The 22,031-nt window shown below is 54.3% G+C and overlaps 1 protein-coding gene across 4 annotated transcripts in view; it reads right to left on the reverse strand.

Annotated features, from left to right (window-relative positions):
• Pmepa1 (prostate transmembrane protein, androgen induced 1) overlaps nucleotides 1-21,624 on the reverse strand; it is a 52,666-nt gene extending 31,042 nt beyond the window's left edge. The window contains exons 1-2 of one of the 4 annotated variants that reach the window (XM_074075023.1): nucleotides 20,536-20,684; nucleotides 17,914-18,103 (exon numbers count right to left, since the gene is read on the reverse strand). In XM_074075023.1, the coding sequence (XP_073931124.1) occupies nucleotides 17,914-18,103; nucleotides 20,536-20,589 (244 nt within the window). In that variant the 5' untranslated portion in view covers nucleotides 20,590-20,684. Of the gene's footprint in view, nucleotides 1-10,501; nucleotides 17,884-17,913; nucleotides 18,104-20,535; nucleotides 20,696-21,487 lie in introns of those variants that run through there. The other 3 variants (XM_020170066.2, XM_020170065.2, XM_074075024.1) reach the window with 3 other exon arrangements.
• Between the last annotated feature and the right edge of the window lie 407 nt (nucleotides 21,625-22,031).

Genomic DNA, 22,031 nt, shown 5'->3' on the forward strand with positions numbered 1-22,031 from the left:
AGAGACGCGCTGACAAAGTAGCCATTTAAAGACGCAGGATGGCTTTCTCCGTCTAAAACGATTTGTCAGATGGACTTAAATGAAAATGCTAAGTTATCGGTCTGGTTTGGGGGCTGCTGGTGGACGGGGAGGGGGAGGGGGCCCGTATCGTTGGGCTGCCCTCTGGGTTGCTCTGACAATCGGGCAGTCCCGCTCTCCCCATTCCCAGAGGCTGGCCAGCTGCTGAAAGGCGGAGTGGTGACTTTGTGGCATTGTTCACTTGAAGGTGGGCTGTGGGGCAAAAAGGGTTAACTTGAAACCAAGGGAGAGAGCCTGTCTCCACCTGCCTCTGGGGACACAGGCAAGGCTAAGTGGGAGGGAGGAGAGAAATTTGCGTTTTGCTCTGTTGTAAAAAGGGTCACTAAAAGAAGGGTGGTCCTTCTTTCCTTCCAGGGCAGACAGTACTGCAGGTGGGGTGGCTGTGAGGATGTGTCTCTGGGCACACTCAGGTGGCCCCAAGTCTTCTCCTGAGCCAGAATGGACTCAAGGACGGAGAACGGTGCTCAGTTCCTCACCTGGCCAGCTACCAAGGACGGGTTCCCCTAAATAGGGGTTTTTCCATTTCTTTCCCTTGAGATTTCTGGCCTCTAAGCAAGGCCTGGTGCCCACCAGGTACCTTACAAGGGTCACGGATCCCCTAGCCTCTGCCACCTCTTCTGCCAGGTGCCGGACACGTGGCCACTTCCTTTAGATACCTGCCTCATTGGTGGCAGCTTCTTCTGAGACTGCCTGTCCAGCTTCCTCCCCTCCCCCCTCTCAAATGCAGTAGCCAGACACTCAAACAGGTCAGAGCCCAGCTCCACCACTTTCAGTCTGTGTGATCCAAGGCCTCTCGGAGCCTGTTTCTCCAACTGGGAAGTTGGGTCCCAACCACTTGAAAGGATGTCGTTAGGCCGCCCTCACACAGCCAGCTCTCCACACAGGCCCACACCCCTCTACACCTGGATGCTGTCACTTGTGACGTGTGTGGCAGTAAGTACCTGCCTCACTCTCATGGAGGAGGGCAAACCTAGAGTGTGGGGGGAGTGGGGAGCACAGCCCTGGCCCCAGAGAGCACTCCTTGAGCTTTGCTGCCACCAGCTGTTGTCCCTGCAGGAGTGGCTGACTACACTGAGCCACAGGAAAGACAAGAGCCCTGCAAGAATCACTTCAAGGCCTGGCAGTAACCCCAGGAGGTTACGTTGGGAGGGTCGCAGACTCACATCCAAGAGCCTCTTTTAGTTTTTGAGTTCCATGCTCTCATTTTTAATGACTGTTTTAAAAGGCAGTTTTTTAAGCGCCTGGTTCTTCCAGACACAGATGTGTAGGTCCTGAAAGACATCCTCAATCCGATGCAGGGGAGACAGATCAGGCTTTGGAACAGTTTTGTCAAAGGGCTCAGCAGAGAGATTTCCTTCTTCTCCAGATGGTCTTCTGGGCCTGCAGCAGGCCAGGACTCCCCAGTGACAGGATGTCACACCTAGAGCAGCAGCTGACTTGCCCAGAGTAACCAGCCAGGATGAGAAAGAACCCAGTTACTTTTTACATTTGCCATTTCCCCTCCACCCCCGGACACTGCCACTCCCTTGTCTGGTTACCAGGGAAGACACTGCTAACCAACTGTCACACTTCTCCCGAAAAGCCCAGCCCCGGACTCAGGTGCTTCCTCTCTCGGTGCCATCAGAATTAAAACCTTCTGGCTAACTCTTCCCCTAACATCATCACTGACAATCAAAGATGTCTCCAGACATTGTCAATGAGAGCCACCAGGTTAGAGTAAACTACTAGACTGGTGACAGGTGGCATAACAATAAAGTCACCAAAACTAAGTGCCATGCTCACTCCATCCCGGCAGGGAGCGTGGATGTCCCTGTGTTACAGGACAATCTTTGCCCCCCATTTCACAGGTAAGGCAGCTGAGGCTCAATGAGGCAGAAACCAGAGCACCACATGAGATTCTGAACCTTTCCTTGGTCAGCAGTGGCTCCCAAGGACCGCTCACATTGGAACTTGTGCGCCCTCAATGGCTACTGCAACAAGATGTGTGTGGTTCCCATCTCCTTAGGGACTTTTCTGCCTGCTCTGCCTTTATGAAGCACCCAGACGCTTGGGCAGCCTCCAGGCAGATGGAGGGCAGTGCAGCGTGGCTCAACTGCCCCACTCCCCACAGTGGTTCCTTTGGCTCAGACCTGGCCGAGTGCTGCCTCTGGGCCTCTTATTCCGCTGGCAGCCAGCCCCAGACTTATTGGCACAGGCTGTGGGGTTTTATTTAGATGGTGTCAGCTAAGCAGCTCTGGGCGCACAGGCCCAAAAGGGTGTCAACTGCATTGAGTTTTAGAAGGCATTTGTGTAGGGGACAGGCCTCCACTGGTGTGTTCTGATAGTGAGGCTGGCCACTCACTGGCTGCCTCCTTTGAGGCCAGCTCCCCTAACCCACCCCCCACCCCTTTCCTCATCTCGGCCCAAGTTCCACTTTCTGGGGCCTGCTCCAACCCCTGGCCCTTCAGAACAAAAGGCAGCAAGGGTGTCTAGACCGCCAGTCTGAATGTGAGACAGGACATTGTGTGACCGGAGCAAGGCCTGGCCTCTCCAGGCAGAAAGGTTGGTTGGGGGAGTTGGATTCAGGGAGGTGAGGGGCAGCTCTGACCCAGACCACCTCTGGGGTGCCACACACTGCAGAAACAGGTCCCAGAGATGACAGGCCACACCACCCTGTTGCCTGGTGCTCACTGCATGCTTTTTGGTGCACAAGCTGGACAGATCCAGAAGCCAAGGACACAGGCCAGCTGTACAGACTGCGAGAGCCTCACCCTCTCCCAACTTCCCACCTAGGGGCCTCCACACTGGGCCTGTTACCTCACGGGAGGAACTGCCAGAGAATCTGCAGAAGCTGTGGCTCCCCACACCCTCCAATCACGCATGTGGTAGGTAGTGGAAGAGGAGCTGAGTCCAGCTCTTGAGTTCATCCTTCCCACCAGCCCTCCATCAGCCTAAAGGCAGACGCCTCTAAGAACATTCTGTAGGATAAACAGAGCTCCACAGATACTTTTGACTTTTGTGTTTGTCATTTATCAAATTCTTTGAATTTTTGGTTAGCTAAGGAGCCTATACCACTTTTTACAATCAGAAGGGCCAGGCTCTTTTCATCATGAAATAAAAGAGAAATATGCTAGTTAACTCTTGTGGCCTGGGGTCTGAGTATCTGTGTTTTAAATGGTCATTTGGAAACACAATGTGCTTGGAATCGAGTTTAAATCCAGTTGGCTGTGTTTAACACCATGGGGGTGGGAGTGGGGGGCTCAGTGGTGAAGCACATGCCAAAGACACGAGTTTGATCCTTGGCACCACCCCCCCCATCCCTCCAAAACTCCTAATGTGAACGCTGTGCCCGTGGTTGTTACACTATGTTGCTTACGGAATGATGGCGAAGAAACAGCTGTACGTGTTCAGCACAGACACCATTTTTCCCCCAAACATTTTCGATCTGCGGTTAGTTGAATCTGAGGATCTGAACATATGAAATTTGGAGATCTGACTGCATGTGTTAAGCAGATATGGTAGCTGGGATTCCACTGCTTGGACTCTGTCCTAGGATGCCCTTAGAGAGAGGACAAAAATCTGGCGTGCGCCCACCAGACTGACCTACAACCACCTTGAGTGGAGATGATGCCCACTGCTCCCTCCTTGCTGAGTGGGGTCCAGGACCCAAGGGTTCTAAAACCTGGGCCCCTAAGAGAAAACCTGTCAGGATACAGGCTCCTGTGTGTACCTCACTTCAATTCCACACCTGAGCTAAGAACCACGGCACCTCAAAAATGATGACATGTCCAGGATCCCAGACTCTCTTTTCAACACTGAAGGAAACTGGGGTCCCCAGAGAAGGTGGGCTGGTGTCTCAGGCTTTTCCTGTAGGACTTCTGCAGACTTAAGTCACACACTCACTGGTTTCCTTGTTTATTTCCTGCTGGCCACACTGGCTTTGGCTTTTTCACAGATGCCTACTTCAAGACTACCACATAGTAGGTGCTTCGTAAGTAGTTAAGGACTCCTTGGAGGGACTGGGTTAGTAAAATTACTCGCCAGTGAGATTCTGAAGCGTGGAAGATTACAGATGACACAATCCACTCCCAGAGTCCCAGGACACCTCGTTAGTATGGCAAGAGGGGGCTGCTCCCCCAACTCTTTTTCCACAGGCAAATCCAGAGGCTTCTTCAGCAGTGGGCTGGGCTGGGGTCCCAAGTGAGTAAGCACACTGGCCAACCTTGTAGACAGGGTCTGGAGAGTCAGCTGGTGCCACTTACACCTCCACTCCCCACGTTGCTGACACTTGCTTCCGTCTCCACAACTCCTGTCTGGGTCACCCAGGAGTGGCTCTCTCCCCATAGGTGACTGCTACCCCCAGTGGAAAATTAAGCAGATCAGAATGGGAGGCAGGAAGGACACTCCTCTTCCTCTCACACCTCCCAGAGGAGGGAAGAACCCTGACCAAGGTTCCAGGGCAGGCCAAGCACACCTCCCGATTAGATTTTGCACTCAGAACAGAGTGGTTCCGACCCACCTGGCTGACACCACAGCCTGAATTTTAATGCCCTTCCCCTCATCCGATCTTCGACAACTATGTCTCTCTCTGCGGAACAGGGAAGAAGGAATCCTGGCATGACTGTGAGGGGCCTGCATTCTCCTTGAGAACCTACCCCTCTCTGGGCAGAACTCCTACTCATGCCTCAAGGCCCATTCTAGAATCTCTTTTTCCAGAAGCCTCCCAACTCTTCCCACTGGAGCCAGGGGCTCCCCTGCCTCTTCCTCTCCCTTTTTACAGGTAGGTCCTGGGGCTCCTATAGTCCTCCTTCCTTTGGTACAAGCCACGTCTCAATAAAAGAACAGCTGTGCCTCCTGAGTGGGAGGATGCTGGGCGTTGAGCTAAGCCCTTTGCCCACATCATCTCATTTAATTCTCATGAGAACTGAAGTGTTGGGTGATTATCACAATCCCCACCTTACAGCCGAGAAAACGGGCCCAGAGAGGGAAACCGTCCTACAGACACTCCCTAAGTGGTGTGGGATAGACCCAGGCCATCTGGCTCCAGCAACGACCCATCGCCTCCTCCTTTCTAGGTCTGAGCTTGACTCCTGCTCACTGCCCACAGACTGGCCTTGGCCCCACCTCGTCTCACTGGAGGACGTCAGCAGGCTGCCGGCATCAGGTTGTGGCCAGTTCAGTTCAGAGCAGGTGGAATCATGGGGGCCAGAGGCAGGAAGGCACAGGGTGACTGGGAGAAAGAGTGGAGGCCCCAAGTTCGTGGTCCCTGACGCCTGACACCACTGGCCTGCTTCCCCCAGGCCCTGTCCTGCACAGGCCAATATCTTTAGAGGGGCTAGGCCTGCACCCAGCCTGTGGCCAGGGGCACAGCCACAGCCTCTCCTGACCGGATGGGAAGGGGTAGGACGGTTCTCCCTCACGCGCTTTGGTGTCCACTGGCAGTAGCCTGCAGGAGCCATAGTCTGGAGCCTGGGTTCCTCCTTCCCAGCCCTCACCTCAATGTCCTAGGCTGGAGAGCAAAGGCAGGGTCTAGCAGGTCGTAGTCCAGACCCAGCCCCGTCTCCCCTCTGCTGTAGGGCACTAGGCTCCCATCTATTCCAAGCTGGACCAGGACCGTCCTTCAGCTGAGCCTATCAGTGGGTAGTGGAGCCAGGCTGCCGTGGGGTTTTGCCGTCCACCAGCCATGAGACCTGAGGAGGTACCTTCCAAGCCTTGCTGTAAGACCAGCAAGTGACGGTGAAGGTGAGTGCTGCTCAAGGCCAATCCCTCCCTACAGGATGACACAGGAACTACCAGAGGTAGCTGCTCTTAGGCCTACTGTCCTGGCTTTCACACCTAGCCAAGATCAACTGTTTCTTTCAGTCCCTGCCATAGGTCAAGGTCTCCCAGAAAGTGGTAAAACCAAAATGGAACCATAATTAACCTGGTAGAGTCAAAGTTCAAAGAGACATCATAAAACCCACACAAATCCTGAAACAGAGGACCCAGGATGCCCACACTGGACCTGGAAGCAGGCCACGGGGCCATGGCCTGCCCGCCCCCCCCTCCACCAGCTGCCAGGACCTGTCTATCCAAAGCCCGCCCGCTTCTCACCTTCGCCTCCCAGGGCCAGGAGTGATCGCATTCCAGCCAGCCAGCCTGCAATGCCCCTGTGGGCTGCAATAAAAATTCCTAGACAGGTAGTCAAGTAGTCAGGTAGGAGGCAGGCACACAGGATGAGCAAGAGAGGCGGGGAGCATGGGAACTCCCTCCTTGCTCCACACTGCAGGCTTGTAGGATGGGGGTGGGGGTGTTGCTTCCCTGCCGGCTCTCCCAGTTCTTGTAGGACCAGACCTGGGCCCAGAATCCAAGGCCCGGCTGAGGAAGTTTGACAGACTTCCCCATGGGACTTTTCCCAAAGTAACGGGAGATGGAGGGAGAGTGGCGAGTGGCGCAGCAGGGACCTCTGCAAGGACGCGCGCTGTGTGTGTGTGTGGCATCTGCTTGGTGCCTCCCTTGCCCCAGAGCTAAGGAGTGTCCCAGGAGGCCAGGCAGTAAGCCCAGATCCATTCACTAGCACAGTTAAACTAAGGAGATATTTTTCCTATTACCAAGAGAAGATAGAGGGCTTGGTTAGCGCAGATCAGGAGGCCCTGTGCCCTGGGGCAGTTACAGAAATGCCAAGCACAGCGGGCTCCCAGGAGAGCCCTGCAGGCAGTGACTAGGCTCCCAGGAAGCTAGCTGCTTGTCACTTGCGTCATCCTGCAATGAGGAGGCTCCATCAACTGCCAGCGAGTCTTCGTGCTGTCCCTCTGCAGGTAAGGATGGGAGGTCATGCACTATCCACATCTCCCTGGAGCCCCCAATCCCACAGCAGGGCCCTGGCCTGGGCAGCAGAACCCCACCCTCCCCTTCCAAAGGACATGACCCCATGACCTTGATCTCATTAGAATCAAGTTGACCTTCATCTTCAAATGGCCTGGTGAACTCAGAAGGCCAAAGACCAAGGGCTTCCACTCTGGAGGAGAAGCCCGGGTCTATAATTGCTGATTAAAGACCCATAAGGGCATCTGGTGCCTGGGATGCAACTCCCAATGTCACTTTTAGCCCTCCTGACTTTTGCCACCTCCAAATACCTCTTTAAATGAATCAGAGTTCCTCAAAATGTTTCTTTCCAACTGAAAGAAATACTCAACTGAATCACTTTAACAACTTAACCTTGTCTTAAACAGCAATACCCATGAAATCAATAACATGCGTGCTCTGTTTTTTCCAACATATACTTAACACAAATTATCGTTAACAGCAGGTCTATTAAGTTTAAATGCCTAGCCACCTGCCATCTAAAACCTCCCAGGCAGCTAAGTTTGCTCCGGGTTTCCAGACCTCTTGGAACCTTCGAGGTAGGGTGGTTGTGACAGCTTCCAGGTCCACGGTGGTCAATTATCAAGTCATCTGCCTCCCTCTCCTCAGTCTCCTAGTCTGCAAAATGGGGTTAGTGCTCCCCATAGGGGTTGAGTGTTAACACTGTGCCTGGCACAAGGAAGGCACTGAGTAAATCAGTCTAGCCAGCTACGTCTCTTCTTCACACAGCCCACAGAAGTTAGGACCAGTTGCTGTGCCTATTTCACAGGTGAGGAAGTGAGGCCTGGGAGCCACAAGGCCAAAGTCCCGATTGTGGACTGGCATGGCACTGACTTTGGGGTCACTCTACTGCTAACTTTTCTTCTTCAGAGAATGCTAGAATGGAGGGGACAACAGCCTAAGCCTCACCTCGCTCCATGGAGGCACCGCTAGCACCCACCTGGACCTCCACACCCTGTCCCGAGGTCCAAGCTGCCTGAGAGGACAGCAGCCTCAGTGCTCCCGGCCTCTGAGTAACCACCTCCCCAAGACATGATTCATACCTGTCTGGGGTCACCCACGTCCTCATTCCCTGCAGAGGCACGCAGACCAGGTGAGGCCAGCGGGTGGGCGGGTGCAGACGGCAGTGCTCTGGGCTGGCATCAGCAGCCCTAGGAATGTTGGAGCCTGCCATGACTGTAAGGCCCTGCCATTGCTCTGAGTCCCCCTGGCTGGGGCTGGGACAGATGCCCAGGTCCCTGGCACCTGTGTATGGGGCTCGGATTCAGGTTACAAAGTGTTTTCCCACGAAGTAACTGGAATATCCCACTGCTAGAATCATTCCTCTGGGCACAGCTTGGCCATCACATAGCCCTTGTGCCCTGGTTAAAGCAGCTACCACCAGTTCACGTACACAGTAGGAAGCTGCTCAGAACAAAAGGGAGCCACTGCTGATCCTTGCCACAACAAGACGGGTCTCAAGAGTCACCAGGCCAAGCAGAAGAAGCCAGACAGAAACAGTTCACAGTTCCTTTATGCAAAGTCTGCAGTGGGAACACGTCCCCGGGGCTGGAATCCACAGTCACACTGTCTCTGGGGGCAGGTGCCAAGTGGGATGGACAGAGGCCTTCTGGGGAGAAGAGGCCTCGCCTCTGAATCTAAGCAGAGGTGGCGGGCATACACACCTGCCGAAACACGTCCTATCATGGGTGTACTAAGTCTGCACATGACACCTCAACAACACAGGTAGGTTGACTCTCCAGGGCTGGGCAGGAGCTGTCTGATGGAGCCTCCACACGGACTCTGTGGCTCTGGCAAAGACCCCTGGGGTTCAGCTATGCCCATCTGATACAGAAGAAAACTGAGAAGAGAGGAGAGGGAGACAGTGGTGAGGGCAAGAGATGGGAGCCTGGGCTCATCTCGGGTTTTCAATAGCACTGGGCTGGAACACCTCAAGTTAGGAATGTTCCCTTTCAATGTGGGCTTGCCCTGTCCTTGTTACCCACCTTCACCTCCCCACCCAGCTCCCTGTGACTCTTCCAAGAAGGGCACCAGCCAAAAGGGATGCAGACCCCAGTGGAAAAGTCCAAGAGGGAAAAGAAGCAGAGAGGCCCCAAGTCTGCCACGCCCTCAGGAGGTCTGCGGTCCAGGGGAGCAGGGCCAGTCTCTGCCAGGACAAGCAAAGCTCAGGCTTTGGAGGCCACAGCCCCAGTTCAAATCTGCTCTGCTTGCCAGTGCTGAGTGAGCTTTGGCAAGTGGTTTAGCTCCACCTCCTCCAGTGCACAGGGTTGCTGTGAGGACTAAGGAAGGAAGCAGGTTAAAGAGCTGGGAGGGCATCTCCACCAGATCGCTGTGGTAAACACAGAACAAAACCTCCATGCAGACCTCGAGCGTCAGGGTTATTCCCTGGATCCTACCTGTCGCTCAGATCCTCCTCTTTTTTGGTTCTTGTTCCAAACTCTACCCCCACTCACTTGTGAGTCTGTTCCAGGGAAAGGATCCAGAGCTCATTCTCACTAGAGTGTGCACATGCTTAGGGTAAAACAAGACTTCTGTGGAAAGAGGCTGGTAAGATGAAACAGAGGCTTCTGGGTAAGAGGCAAAAGGAACACAGGTCTGAGAGCAGAAGGTCAGGGGTTGGGTCATCCACAGGGAGGATAGCCTTGCTGTGACTTATTAAGCAGCCCAGGGAACTCCATGTGACAAGGAGCAGCAGATGGGGAAGAGGGCCGCACACAGAAGCAATTCCTCCCCCACCAGGATGCCTGCAGCCCCGCTGTTCTCCTTGCCACCTCTCTGCACAGACAACTTCTGTTCCTACCAGTAAGAATCGTCTACACCCTGGATAAGACAATGGATTTTCACTCCAAACATACCAGACCACCACCTGGGGAAGGATCGGAGCCATTGATTAGCGATGTCCGTCATGGGGGGCCAGGGGAGTGGTGGATTGAACGCCCTGAGCTACACTTGGAAAGCCACCAAGCAGGCTGATATATCCAGACTGGGTCCTCCTGGAATTCAAGGCTCACCAGCAAATCCCCTCCAGCAAATGTTCCCAAACCACCCAGCCAGGGACAGGACAGGTGCTCTCATGTGCTCTATGTCTGGGCTGGGCTGAGGAGCTGGACATTCGTGAACACTGAGGCAGGTCCTCATTCGTGGTGCTGGATGGAGGAGGCCCAGAAGCTGGCGGTGGGGATTACCCAGGAGGCCCCGCAGGAAGGAAATACTCAACTCCTCACGAGCAACTTGCGGACGTGCACTTGCAGGCAGAGCCTAGCATTATAGGATGCTGGGCTCCTGATTATACCTCTGGGCCATGTGACAAGCAGCTCTAATTACCCTATAGATGGGACGACAGTGACAATTTTATTTAGGGCCCAAAGCAACAAGTAAAGTTAGACAAAATCAGTAACATTACATGTAAGTTTCACATACCTCACAGAAGAATGCAAAGAACGAACAACTGCGAGCATGTAAGAATTATTAGAGATGGGGGAATGAGTGACCCTCTTATACCTAGGCCTAGACAAATCCCTGGTTCCACGGTAGACCCAGTCAACAGACCTTTAAGCAGCTTACGGCAAACTCCCCTCCAGTTCAGCGGGGACATCCCTACCTGTCCTCCGGCTCAGAGATCACGATGGACAATCATGGATCCTAGGATAGATGCTTCTATCCCAGATGGGACAGTAGCAAATGGAACGGTGTTCAAAGGGTGGGTTAGTGGTATCTAGTCAGTCACACTCACCAATGTCACTGACACCCAGTCATCTCAATACTCCCACCTCTTTCTCCCATCCCATAAATAGATTGGAGAAACAGTTCCCTCCTCTGGCCATGACCCCATCAGGGCCAGGCTCAGCCCTGCATGAGTCATTCCTGGCTCATCGTGACGGCATTCTGAAACGACTATATGATAGGAGGCGACACAGACACCAATAAATGAATCACACCTTCCGCAAGACCAAACCTTTGGCTTTTACAGACACCAATTACAAAGAAGAAAGAAAAGAACAAAGAAATTACTCAGGGTGTTTGCGCAAAGTTGATTCATAGGTTTACAGAATTATTACAGACTAAATTGTTTTGGGGAGGGCAATTAGAGATATGACCAGCGGAGCACACTAGCTAGTGGCTGAGAATCTGCAAAATGTGGGGCAGGATTGGGGAAAGCGGGGAGAAGCCCCAAATTCCTGCAGGTTCCCAGCTCAGGGGATGCTCCCACCATTCACTGTCTACCTTCTTCAGGAAAGTTACTTCAGGAAAGACCTTAACTCCTAGAAATGTCCAGCCATCTGGTGACAGCACAGAAGTACATACTTAATACATAGTTTTAGCAAAAGTCTCCGCATAAACTGTCATTTTTATTCTTTAAATGTGGCAACCACAATGGCACACAGAGTCCCCCACCCTACCCTTCTCTCCTTAGGACTCCAAAACACATCATCAACATCACCAAACTCTCACGCTGTCTCTCTACCGACACCAACTGGAGGTGTCTCAGATCAAAGCTATTTTTCCTATCATAAAACAGGCTGATGAAGAAACAGCATTTGCTGTGGACACATGCAAATCCCGAGCTGCCCTAATGGAAGTGGAGCCTGTGGGTTGAATCATCCCACGGGCTTGGACTGCCCTGGCATCTGAACCTCATGGGATGGCTTTTGTGGGTCTACGAGCATCCCCTTTGGCTGTGAGTTGGATGTCTAACCTCACCTGATATAGGACAATTATACCTGCCTTCCACTCAAGTAGGCCCCATCACGTTTACTGAGCACCTACTACGCACTGAGTCTGTGCCAGGCCCTCAATACATGATTTCTTTGGTAGTCTCAGAGCAGGAATTATGTATCCTCCTTTATAAATGTGGCCACCAAGACCAGGGAGAGGAATTAGCGTACCAAAGACCACACAGTCAAGATGGCTGAGCTGCCATGAGAACCTCCAACCCCACCCCTGGCCACACAGTCTCTTGCCGTGCATGACCCCAGTGGTCTGGCCAGTCCTACTGGCAGCGAGATAAGCGGGCACATGATGCTTGTCTCAGAATCAAGCCCAGGTGAGAATGGGTGGCCAGGGAACCACGACCATGGGACCGGAGACCTCTGGAGGAAAAGCAACTTCCTTTGCCCACATTTTCTGGAAAACTGACTGCCCTTCTGTGGAGGAAGAGCTGGGAAGCTGACTTCACCTGCCTGGGAGCTCAGGCTCAGCCCCGAGCACACTTCAGGGGGAGCAGGGCCCATGGTGGAATCCTCCAGCCATAGTGGGTGGAACTGGCACACTTGTCGACAGTCTGTGCTGGCGGAGTGGCTCAGGTGGCAGAGCACCTGCCTAGTAAGTGTAAGACCCTTAGTTCAAACCCTAGTACTGCCAAGAAAAAGAAGAGTTTCTTTTAAAAAAGTCTCTATGTGCATATATATATAATATTTGTGTCTCCTAATACCTATATGCGTACCTTTCATACATGAAGATGTAGATTTTAAATACTGCAAGGCATATTTTTACGGTGTTAACCATTGACACACAGAGCCAGGCTCTATTTGTCCCTTTCACCTCACACTCTCAAAGGCTGAGACGGGCACAGAGACCTTAGGGACCAAAAGACTCTCCCATCCCTGATCAATGGTAAATCAGTGACAACCAATCGATCGGCAACAGAAGGGGGTGACAGCTGCTGCCACCAACAGACCCCAGCAGGTGCCACACTTACAGTGATCTCTCCATGCTACCAGCAGCCACAAAGGAAAGTGAGGGACCGCACAAAGCCACTCTACCTCCTGCTTAGCTGTTTTGGGCCATCTACTCTGCACTGGTGCTTTGGTCCTATCAGCCCAGCCAGACTCAGCACAGACGCCCACTGCCCCAAACACCCATATTAGGGGCAGACCCAGTGGGACAATTTCTCTAAACTTGAGTCCGTGTGACTGCTCAGAGCTTTGGGCTGCGTCTGTTCATCCCAGGGAAGGCATCATTTCTAGCAGACAGTCCAAACTCAAAGGATCAGCTCACAGAGGCCAAGTGATGCTGGAGCCATGGGGGATTTTAAACTTATTACCTAATAATTAAAATTCACTTTTCTACCAGTGGAGCTAGTTCTCAAATCCACTGATAAAAAGATTTTACTTAAAAATCCACCTGAAGAGAACGCAAACCGACTATCTGCTGGTTTGACATGTCTGTCATCCTCCTAAGTTCACTACAGCCGGTTCTGGGTTTCCTACCCCCATGGAAAACACTCATGCATTAGAAACGGCAGACTTAATCTCCACCTGACCCCTCAGGTGAGTTGCACAACCCAGAAGCTCCTCCTCACGTGGTCCTGCACTAGCAGGAGGGGCAGTGCCACAGTACAAAGCAGAAAGGTCTTGGGAGTTGGCGTTTCCCTCCTGAGGGGTGTGCGGCAGTGCTGGCAGTGCTGGCAGTGCACCTGTGTGATCCCTTAGCAGGATTAAAGCAACAGCTGAAGGTGAGGATTACCGCACTTCTTGGCACCTGCCCCTCACAGAGGGGTTGGAGGCTCCGGCACAGCTTCCCACCCTGAAAAGTGGGAACTTCTTCAGAGCACTAAGACTACACACTTTGTGCGGGAGCAGCTAGGAGCAGCTGTCTTGGCCACCCCAGGAAGTGGAGGTAATCCTTCTCCTCATTTCACAGAGGGGCAAGTAGAGACACAGGAGGAATTCCATGCTTGCCCCCAACTAGAAGCTTCTGAGGCCTTTTATCATTTGTTTGTTTCCTTTTTTGAGACAGGTCTCACTATATAACCCAAGCCAGCCTCAAACTCACCATCCTCCTGCCTCAGCCTCCAGAGTGCTGGGATATCAAGCATACACCTTGACCTGCCTGGAATATTCCAAAAGCCTGACTGGCCACTTTCTTATCTCATCAATACATATGAGGTGCCTACCACCCTGGGGATTAAAATGAACAAACATGGTCCCCAACCTCTCCCAGCTTGGTGACTGGAGCGACAAGGGATATGACAATACTAAACTACACAAATATCCACTAATGGGCAGGACAGGTGCAACAGGATAAAGCACGTGCAGTCCTGGCAGAGTCCCTGGCAGAGACCTAAAGGACCCTGTCTCCTCTCCACCCCTGGGTGCCCCGAAAGTGGGCTCCTGCTTCCTCCATTGTCTCCTCACCAGAGTGACAGGTCTCAGAGAGCAGGGCTTGTCTTTGCTGTTCACTGCTGTTCCACCTGGAACACCACAGCAGGTCAGCAGGTATGACGAATCTGCTAAGATGACTTGGTCCCTCCAAAGACATTCCCCAGCCCAGCATACAGTGAGACCGTGACACCTGCTAATGCTGGTGTCTGGGACGCATGCAAGAGCTGGAGGTAGAGGCCAAGTGCAAGAGCCCCACCATCTGCTGTGGATGAGACAAGCTTGTCAGTACTCTTTCCTAACAAATGGTTCAAGATGGGCTTGCAGTCTCAAGACAAAACCTAAGATGCCCGTGTCGCAGCAAGCCTTACACAGGAAAGTGGAGCTCAGAGGGTGGGGGTGGTGTGTGGAGCAGGAAGCATTGGAGCACCAGCTGTGAGGCCTAAAATGTGGGTTTGGGTCCCAGTTGAGCAACAGTTTTGGGCTGTGTGACCAGGAGCAAAATCTCACCCTCCCTGATCCCATTTTTGCACCTGCATATTGATGACAGCAATAGCTTTCTCACACAGTTGTTCTGAAGATCCAAAAATATGTGTCACTACCACCCGGCACATAAAAATCTTGCCACATCAAAGTAGGAAAGGAGTGGAAGCAAAAACCTATCAGTCACCCTGGGAACAGAGAAGAGAAACCTCTCAGAAAGCCTAGAGATGTCCCTAAATTCTCCACACTCATCCCTGTAGACAAGCCATGCTGGGAACTTTTTCGAGGCTTAGTGACAGACAAGATCCCGACGAGACCCCCGAGGTGTCAGGGTTAACTTTGTAGTGTCACCTGATGGGAAAATGAGGCTGACTGTTAATGCCTGGTGTTGCCATGGCTTTACGAAGGGGTGCGTTGCCCCTGAGAGGGAGGGAAGCTGTAGCGTGACACAGAGGGCCTCGCCCCTCCCTGTCCCACCACCTGCAGGGCAGTGCTGGCCCCCACCTTCAGTGACAGCATTATTTTCAAAACCGGGCGCCTCACACCCTCACAAGTATCTGGCTTTCTGCCCCCTTACCCTGGTTGTCTTATAAATAGGACCTAGTGGGGTATCGGGAGGTCAGGGTGATGGGGACTTCATGATGCAAGTGTTGTGCCTCCCCAGTCCCAGCCTCCGCGCACTGGGGTCGAGGGAACCCGCTGGCTGACCTGTGACACTGCCTGGGCCTTCCGAACTGGGTGGGCATGCTGGGGCTTCTGCCAGCTGACACCAGTGCTCAGTCACCTCCACAGTCAAGGTCAGGGTCCCAGCTGGGCCTGCTGATTCCAACACTCCCAGCCCACCCCAGGATGGAAAGCCTTTGTTTTTTTTTTTTTTGACCAAGGTATTCTCATCAGGCCAAGTGCCAGAGAGTGACCACTAGGGGACCAGGCAGGATGGATGGTGGAGTCTAATCCATTCCTACCATTCCCTCCACTGAACATGTAGCTGTACCAGACACCTGCAACCGACCACAAAAAGATCCCAATTCACACACAGGCTCACCACGGCACCACCATCACCCCACCATACAGAGGTGACAGCGACAGCAAAAGGTAACACAGTCAGCAAGTGTGGGATCCTGTGTCCCTGTCACACTACAGAACAGTGTGACGAGCCACGTTAGGCTCATGAGCAGGTTTTATGGAGTTTCTCAGTGGGAGAAGGGGACAGAGAGAGAAAAAGGAACTGTCAGTGTTTAAAATCCAGGAGTTCTGCATCAAAATTGAGCTGTGCAGGCCCCCTGGTTGGAAGTATTTGGCCACATGGGACACACCATGGTTAACAGTGGGCTGAGTGGAAGAGTTAGTCCCTTTATTTTTATTTATTTTTTATGCATTTATTGCAGTGCTAAGGATGGAATTCAGGGCCCTGCACATGCCAGGCAAGTGCTCTCTCTCTTGAACTGCAGCCCAAGTTCACAGCAGCCTAATATCGAGGCACCCCAAAGACAAGTGTCTTTTCCTTTTCCCTGAGCCCTGCTCTCCCGCCTCAGGCAGCCCGGGATGGGAGGCCCCATCCTCACTGCTCCCCAGGACACCATGCCCTGGGTTCTTCACACACCCCAAGCATTGCGAAACACCTTTCAGAAAGCAAAGCCCAGCCCCCAGCTTTGATCTCCTCTCTCCATGGCATCATGAAGAAGGCAAGGCTGGCTGGGTTCAGCCTCCGAAGTTCAACGGTAGGAGTCACTGCCCTTGGGCAGGATCATGCTGCCCAGCTCCCTGTGAACTTCTCTGCAATGGGTGGCACCCCAAGAGAAAAGGCCACGTGGGCCCTCTGGCTTGGGCCTTGCACCAGACATTTTCTTACTTCTAAACGACTGACCAAACCATAAATGCTTCCCCATCTGGCCCTACCATCCAGGCATACCTGAGCCAGTCTGGGGCTGACTGGCTTGGGTGCATCCTGCAGTGCTGGGGCTGCTACGAGGCACCTGGAAGAGGCCTGGCCCTTCTGCAGGCACCCTCTCCAGAACAACTACACCTTCCTCTCCCTGTCCTCTTTCAAAGGCAAAAGAAGGGAGAGCACACATAAATTTGCACAACTTGGAAGACGAGGTGTACCTTCCCACTTCTCCCTTACAGACCCAGCTACTTTAACCATTTCCAGCCCAAGAAAACTGGCAGGGAAGGCAGAAAGGCAGCAGTCATGCGTCCTGAGTGCACAAGCACACGTGCAGGTGCACAAGTGTGCAGAAAACTACTTACTTTGTCTTGACAGACTCTAAACTGGCCCCTGACCCTGGATCACACTGTAACCGTAACTGGTTTGTCCCAGGCGCCCTGGGACACGACAGCCATTGTCTGACCCATGACTGCAGTCATAAGCTGCACCAAGACCCAAAACCCAGATCCCAGGACACCTGTGGGGGAAGAGCCCTGGTGCATAGGCCCACAAGATAAGCAGCTGCTGTCTCCACCCTCACTTCCTCACTTCAGAAACATCAACTTCGCTGGTTCCACAGACTCCTCAGGAAAGCAGGAGGAAAACCCACCTCCAGAAAAGGCCTGGTCTTTCACTGCATAAAGGCTGAGTGGTGGCCTTCATGGGACTGGGTTCTGAAGGGAACAGAGGGTCATCCCTTGCAACTGAGAGGTTGCCCTCTGGGCTTGACTGATTCTTAGCCAGCAGCATTTGATGAGCTGTCAACATTCCACCTGTATAGCTGGCCCTCCCTGCCTGCTCAACAAAGAATAATCTGCCCAGATTGTCCTATGGCCACATGGATTCAAGTGCTGTCAAAGAGGAATGAATGCCCTGTGCCAACAAAGCAATGGAAAACCAGGGGTCCTGTGAGTTTCAGAGATTGGGGAAGAGGGTTTTTCTTTGTGTGGGTGGGTGTTTTGGAACAGGTTGGAGAAGAGTAATCGGAGGCTGGAGGACTCTGACCAGCAAACCAACCGTCACTATAGATACTGCCACTGAGGTGGACCTGGAGAAATATCTGCTGAGCCAAGGCTGGGTGGCCCCACAATCCAATCTATTCAGAGAACATCCAGCACCTATCTACCTGCCCCCCAAGATTCAGGCAAAAATGTGAGGACAAAGATAGAAGCTCATTTCTGAGAGCCTTAGCAAAAGTGAAAAGAGGTCAAAGAAAGTGCCAAGGAAAGCATCAGACAGGAGTCCTTTCCTTAAGAGTAACCACTGAGTGCCCTCTGTGGCCTCTGGTGGGAGTCACTTGGGCCAGCTGCTTTTAATCCCAGGACCCCTAGCTTTTTCATTATGTTGGGGGAACAGTGACTTCCACCAGACTCTCGGAAAAGACGGGACACCTAGTGTCTTGTGAAGGATGTTTTCCAGGCTCTAAGTTCAAGGTGGGCCTGTTCTGGGGCCAGAGTTTCAAATGTAGGAGGCAGTGTGTGGCCCATGAGAAACAAGCCCTACCTGGCACAGGGGCTGGGGGCTTGGGCAAAGCTTTCTCCCACTGACTTCTCTTATCTTCAAAACCAGGGATGTGAACTCCAAACTCGCCAAGGCTCCTCCTCCCAGCTCTGAAATCCAGGACAGCTAAAGGCCACACAGGGAAAGTGACCAGTGGGTGGGAACCAGGTCCCAAACTGCCAGCCTCTTCACTCTGAAAAGCAGAGAGCAGACCTGGAAAGACTGTAGGCATTCAAATTTCAACTTACAGCCTCATTTTTCAGATGAGGAAACAGAGGTCCAGGATGCCTTAATGGGTCAATCTCCTTTAGCAGAGTACCTTAGAAGACTCCACAGATAGTCCCCCCAGGCCCAACTCCAAGTTCACCTTCAAAGTTCTACACAGTTGCAAACAACTCCCAGTACTTAGTAGGCAAAATACACAGCAGCCCTGTTAGTTTCTTTCCTTCCTTCCTTTTCTCTCCCTCCCTGTTCTTTGGAGTAAAGAAACTCAGGAAGCACCAGGCCCTAAGGCTTCCTCACTTCTCTCCAGGGAAATGTGACTAACACTAGCAACAAACTGTTACATTATACCCACATCTTCAAGTTTGTTTCCCTCTTGCCTTGCGTTTTCTTCCACTGAGAGAACTGGAAACACAGTAGGGACCAACAGGGGCATCAGAGTTCCGAGGACTAACCCCAAAGGTCCCACTGAAATGCCGACGGTGGGGAAATGCACAGGCACAAGCAGGGACTAAGATGGCTTGGTGTCAGCCAAAACATCATTAGGGCTGACTGGCCAGTCAACAGACAAAAATGAGAATGATACATACATGTATGTATTTTAAAGTCCAGAACCCAAAGAGAGGAAAAGATCAGAATTTCCAACTGTGCCTACACATTGGAGTATCAGGTGACACACAGCGTGGACCCCTTGGGGGGGTGGAGGGGGGGGGCAATAAGGCAGCAAGGAACTTATGGAGCAGAAGCAAGACTCTTCCAAGCACGTGCAGAAATATTTTTTTAAAAATCCTCCCACATTTCATGGGCCACCCAAGTTCACAAAAGGCCTTTGGGAAGCCATTGTGCTTCATTCAAGTCACCTCTGCAAACACTGGCTCTGGGTAGGTTTTCCTGGCCCTTTTCTTGGCCTGGAGCAGAGCAGCTGGGGGTGGGGAGAAGAGCAGGATGGGAGTGGGTGGAGGTGGGTGGAAGGACCCACCACCAAAGCCTGGCCACCATTCCCCAGGCAGGGCTGGTCATGGGTTATTTTTACCTCTTGTGCCTCACTGTACAGACTCAAGGGCCCAAAACTGTGGCAGCCGCCTGCGGAAACTGGCTTGTGAGTCACCTAGCCACTGCCCTCCTTCCCTGGCAGTTGCCCCCGGGCTCCTGGTCCCAGCTGAAGGAAGACGGGTAAGCAGAGAAGAGTTGTGTGCCCCTTTGCCTGGGGTGCTTTGGGGCAAAAACTGGGAAATCAAGGTTCAGAGAAGCAAAAGGTCCCTCCAGAGAGCGGGCTGGGGGAGTAGTGTAGATTAGAAGCCACAACCCAGAGGGTGAGGGTTCAATTCTCCACCCAACCCAACGTCCACAAGGGTGGGCTATCTAAGAAGGAAATAAAGGCTTCCAGGTCTAAGCTTCTGCTGGTACAGGATGCTGACGTCAGCCCAAGGCTTAAACACCCCCCTCCCCACTCTAAGTCCACCACAGCCTTTCAGAGCAAGGCTGTCCCACACACAAACAGCCCCAAACTTTGACTCATTTGTAACCACCGTCCCAGTCAGCCTGAGCCAAGCTGTCCAGACAGAGGCTATTTATAGGTGCGTCCCGGACACAGGCATTCACAATGACACACACAGTGGGGTTCCACGGTGGGCCAGTCGCACGAGCGCGGAGCCCGGATTCAAACACTTGGACACAAACGGTTCTCAGATCCGGCTAGACTCACACCAGACCTCCAGAAAGATGCACATACGCAAGAGAAGCATCCAGACCCGGCACAGAGACACCCAGATATGCGGGGACGGACACACACACACACACACACACTCATGGACAGACCACGAATCTGTTCCACAGACACCCAGAGATGCACCAAGACCCAGACAAGCCAGAGACACACACACTGTAAGACGCACGAGACCCAGGCAGACACTCAGACCCGCGCACTCCACAGGCGCACGGAAATCCACTCACGGAGACCGCGACACAGCGCCATAAACGCTCCAGACACACACCCCGGGCCCCAGACACCTCGCCGGCCAGACAGTGTCTCACACGCCCCCCCTCCCCGCCCAAAGTTGATAAAGAGCCGGCCTAATTGCTCCATCGCGACTGCCCCTGAGGGAAATAAAATTGAAACTTCACGGGCTCGGCCGCCCCGGCCCTCCCGCGTCGCGCGCCGCCTCCGGGCCCCGGGTCCGAGTCTGGACGGGCGGGGCGCGGGCAGCGGGGCCGTGCCAGGCTCGCAGAGCCGCGGGACAAAGCCGGGCCGGCCGCCAGCTGCCGCGAGCCGGGAGGGCGCGCCCGGGGCGCGGGGCTCACGGCCCGAGAGGGCGCGCACCGCCCTGGCCCCAGCCTTCAGCTGTGCCCCGACACGGGGTCCGAATTCGGCGGGGCCCCCGAAGGGGGCGCGGGGTCACTCACTGATCTCCATGCTCTGGAACAAAGAGCGTTTGCAGTTGCACGTGCAGGAGACATTGGGCTGCCCGGCGGCGGCGGTGGCGGTGCTGTTGACCCCCATCAAGCGGTGCATGGACAGCGTGGTGGCGCGGCGCGGGGCGCAGGGGGCGCGGGGGCGGCCGGGGGGGGCTCCGGCCGGCGCCCGGTGCTCGGGCCCCGCATGCAGGAGACGCGCAGCGGGGGAGGCGCGCCCCGGCTCGCCTGGCTCGGGTCGCCGCCAAGTTCCCGGGGCGCCTCGGGGCTCAGCGCGCGGGGCCGCGCTCCTTTGCGCCCCCCGGCCGCTGCTTGGCAGCCCCAGGGGCGTCAGCAGTGCCCTCAGGCGGCGTCCGGAAAATGGGCTGGCAGCCGGGGCGCGCGCTGCCGCCGGGGCTGAGCCTCTGTCACTGGCTTTCCCCAGCCGAGCGCCTCCGCCGCCGCCGCCGCCTCCTCATTCAAGTCCAAGGAGATCGGGTTTCGCTCCGAGACCGCGGTCGGAGGCAGGCAGACGGTCTGACGTCAGCGCTAGACGGGGCTGCCGGTTCCCACCGCGCGGGGGCCGGGGAGGGGGCGCGCGCTGCGCCAATCCCCGCCGAGGTTCCCCCGCACCCCCTCCCCGGGCCAGGGGGCGGGGTGGCGGAAAACGGGGCGGGCTCTTAAAGGGCCAGAGCTCGGCGGCCCGCGTAGACTCGAGACCCACTCAGCGGCGGAGGGAAGCCGTGCGCCCTCCCAAGCCGAATCGGCTTGGATCTCGGGCCCCCACGCGGGCTGGGTCCCGGGATCCGGACGCGCGGAGAGTACGGGTGCGCTCCCCCTTCACCGCCCCCTGGGGCCCGCGACCCGGGCTTTGGGGGGTAGCGTATCTCCTAAAGAACATGAGGTCCCTGGGGGTCCAGGGCAGGGAACTCAGAGAACGGGGGAGGAGCCCCCGGATAATCACCCATTGCCTGATTTCGCTGGAGTCTCCGCTGTCAGCAGCCACTCGAGGTTCCAAGCCCCCAAGTCCTCCGCGCACTTTAACCCGAGCCCAAGGCGGCGGGTTTGGGAAAGACTGGAACTCGAGCAGACACGCCCGGGAGAGCTCCGAGAAACGCCCGGGGGCCCTTGTCATGTAAATACGTGTCCCAGACTGGTGTATTGTCTTTGCCCCAGCCCTCCGGGGGCCCGGGGCGAATCCACACCCATTGTCTGCTGCCCGAGGGGCCACCGGCTGGGGGGCGTAGCCCGGGAGTTCAAAAGGGGGGTTGCGGGGGTGTGCTTTTATTTCATTAAGTTTTAATTACGAGAAGGCTGCAAGAACACACTCTCCTGGTTTTAAAAGATACTAAAATATTACGTAAGAGTGCTCCTCTCCCCAGCACAGCTCTAACATCTGCTAAGTTTGGTGTGGTGTCACAGGCCCCCAACAAGCACTTACGGAGCGCCTTCTGTATGCCTGAAACGCTTCAAGTATTCACTCGGCCTCACATCAACTGGGAGGCAAA

Source organism: Castor canadensis, chromosome 5 (genome assembly GCF_047511655.1).
Source record: "Castor canadensis chromosome 5, mCasCan1.hap1v2, whole genome shotgun sequence".
Classification (NCBI taxonomy): domain Eukaryota; kingdom Metazoa; phylum Chordata; class Mammalia; order Rodentia; family Castoridae; genus Castor; species Castor canadensis.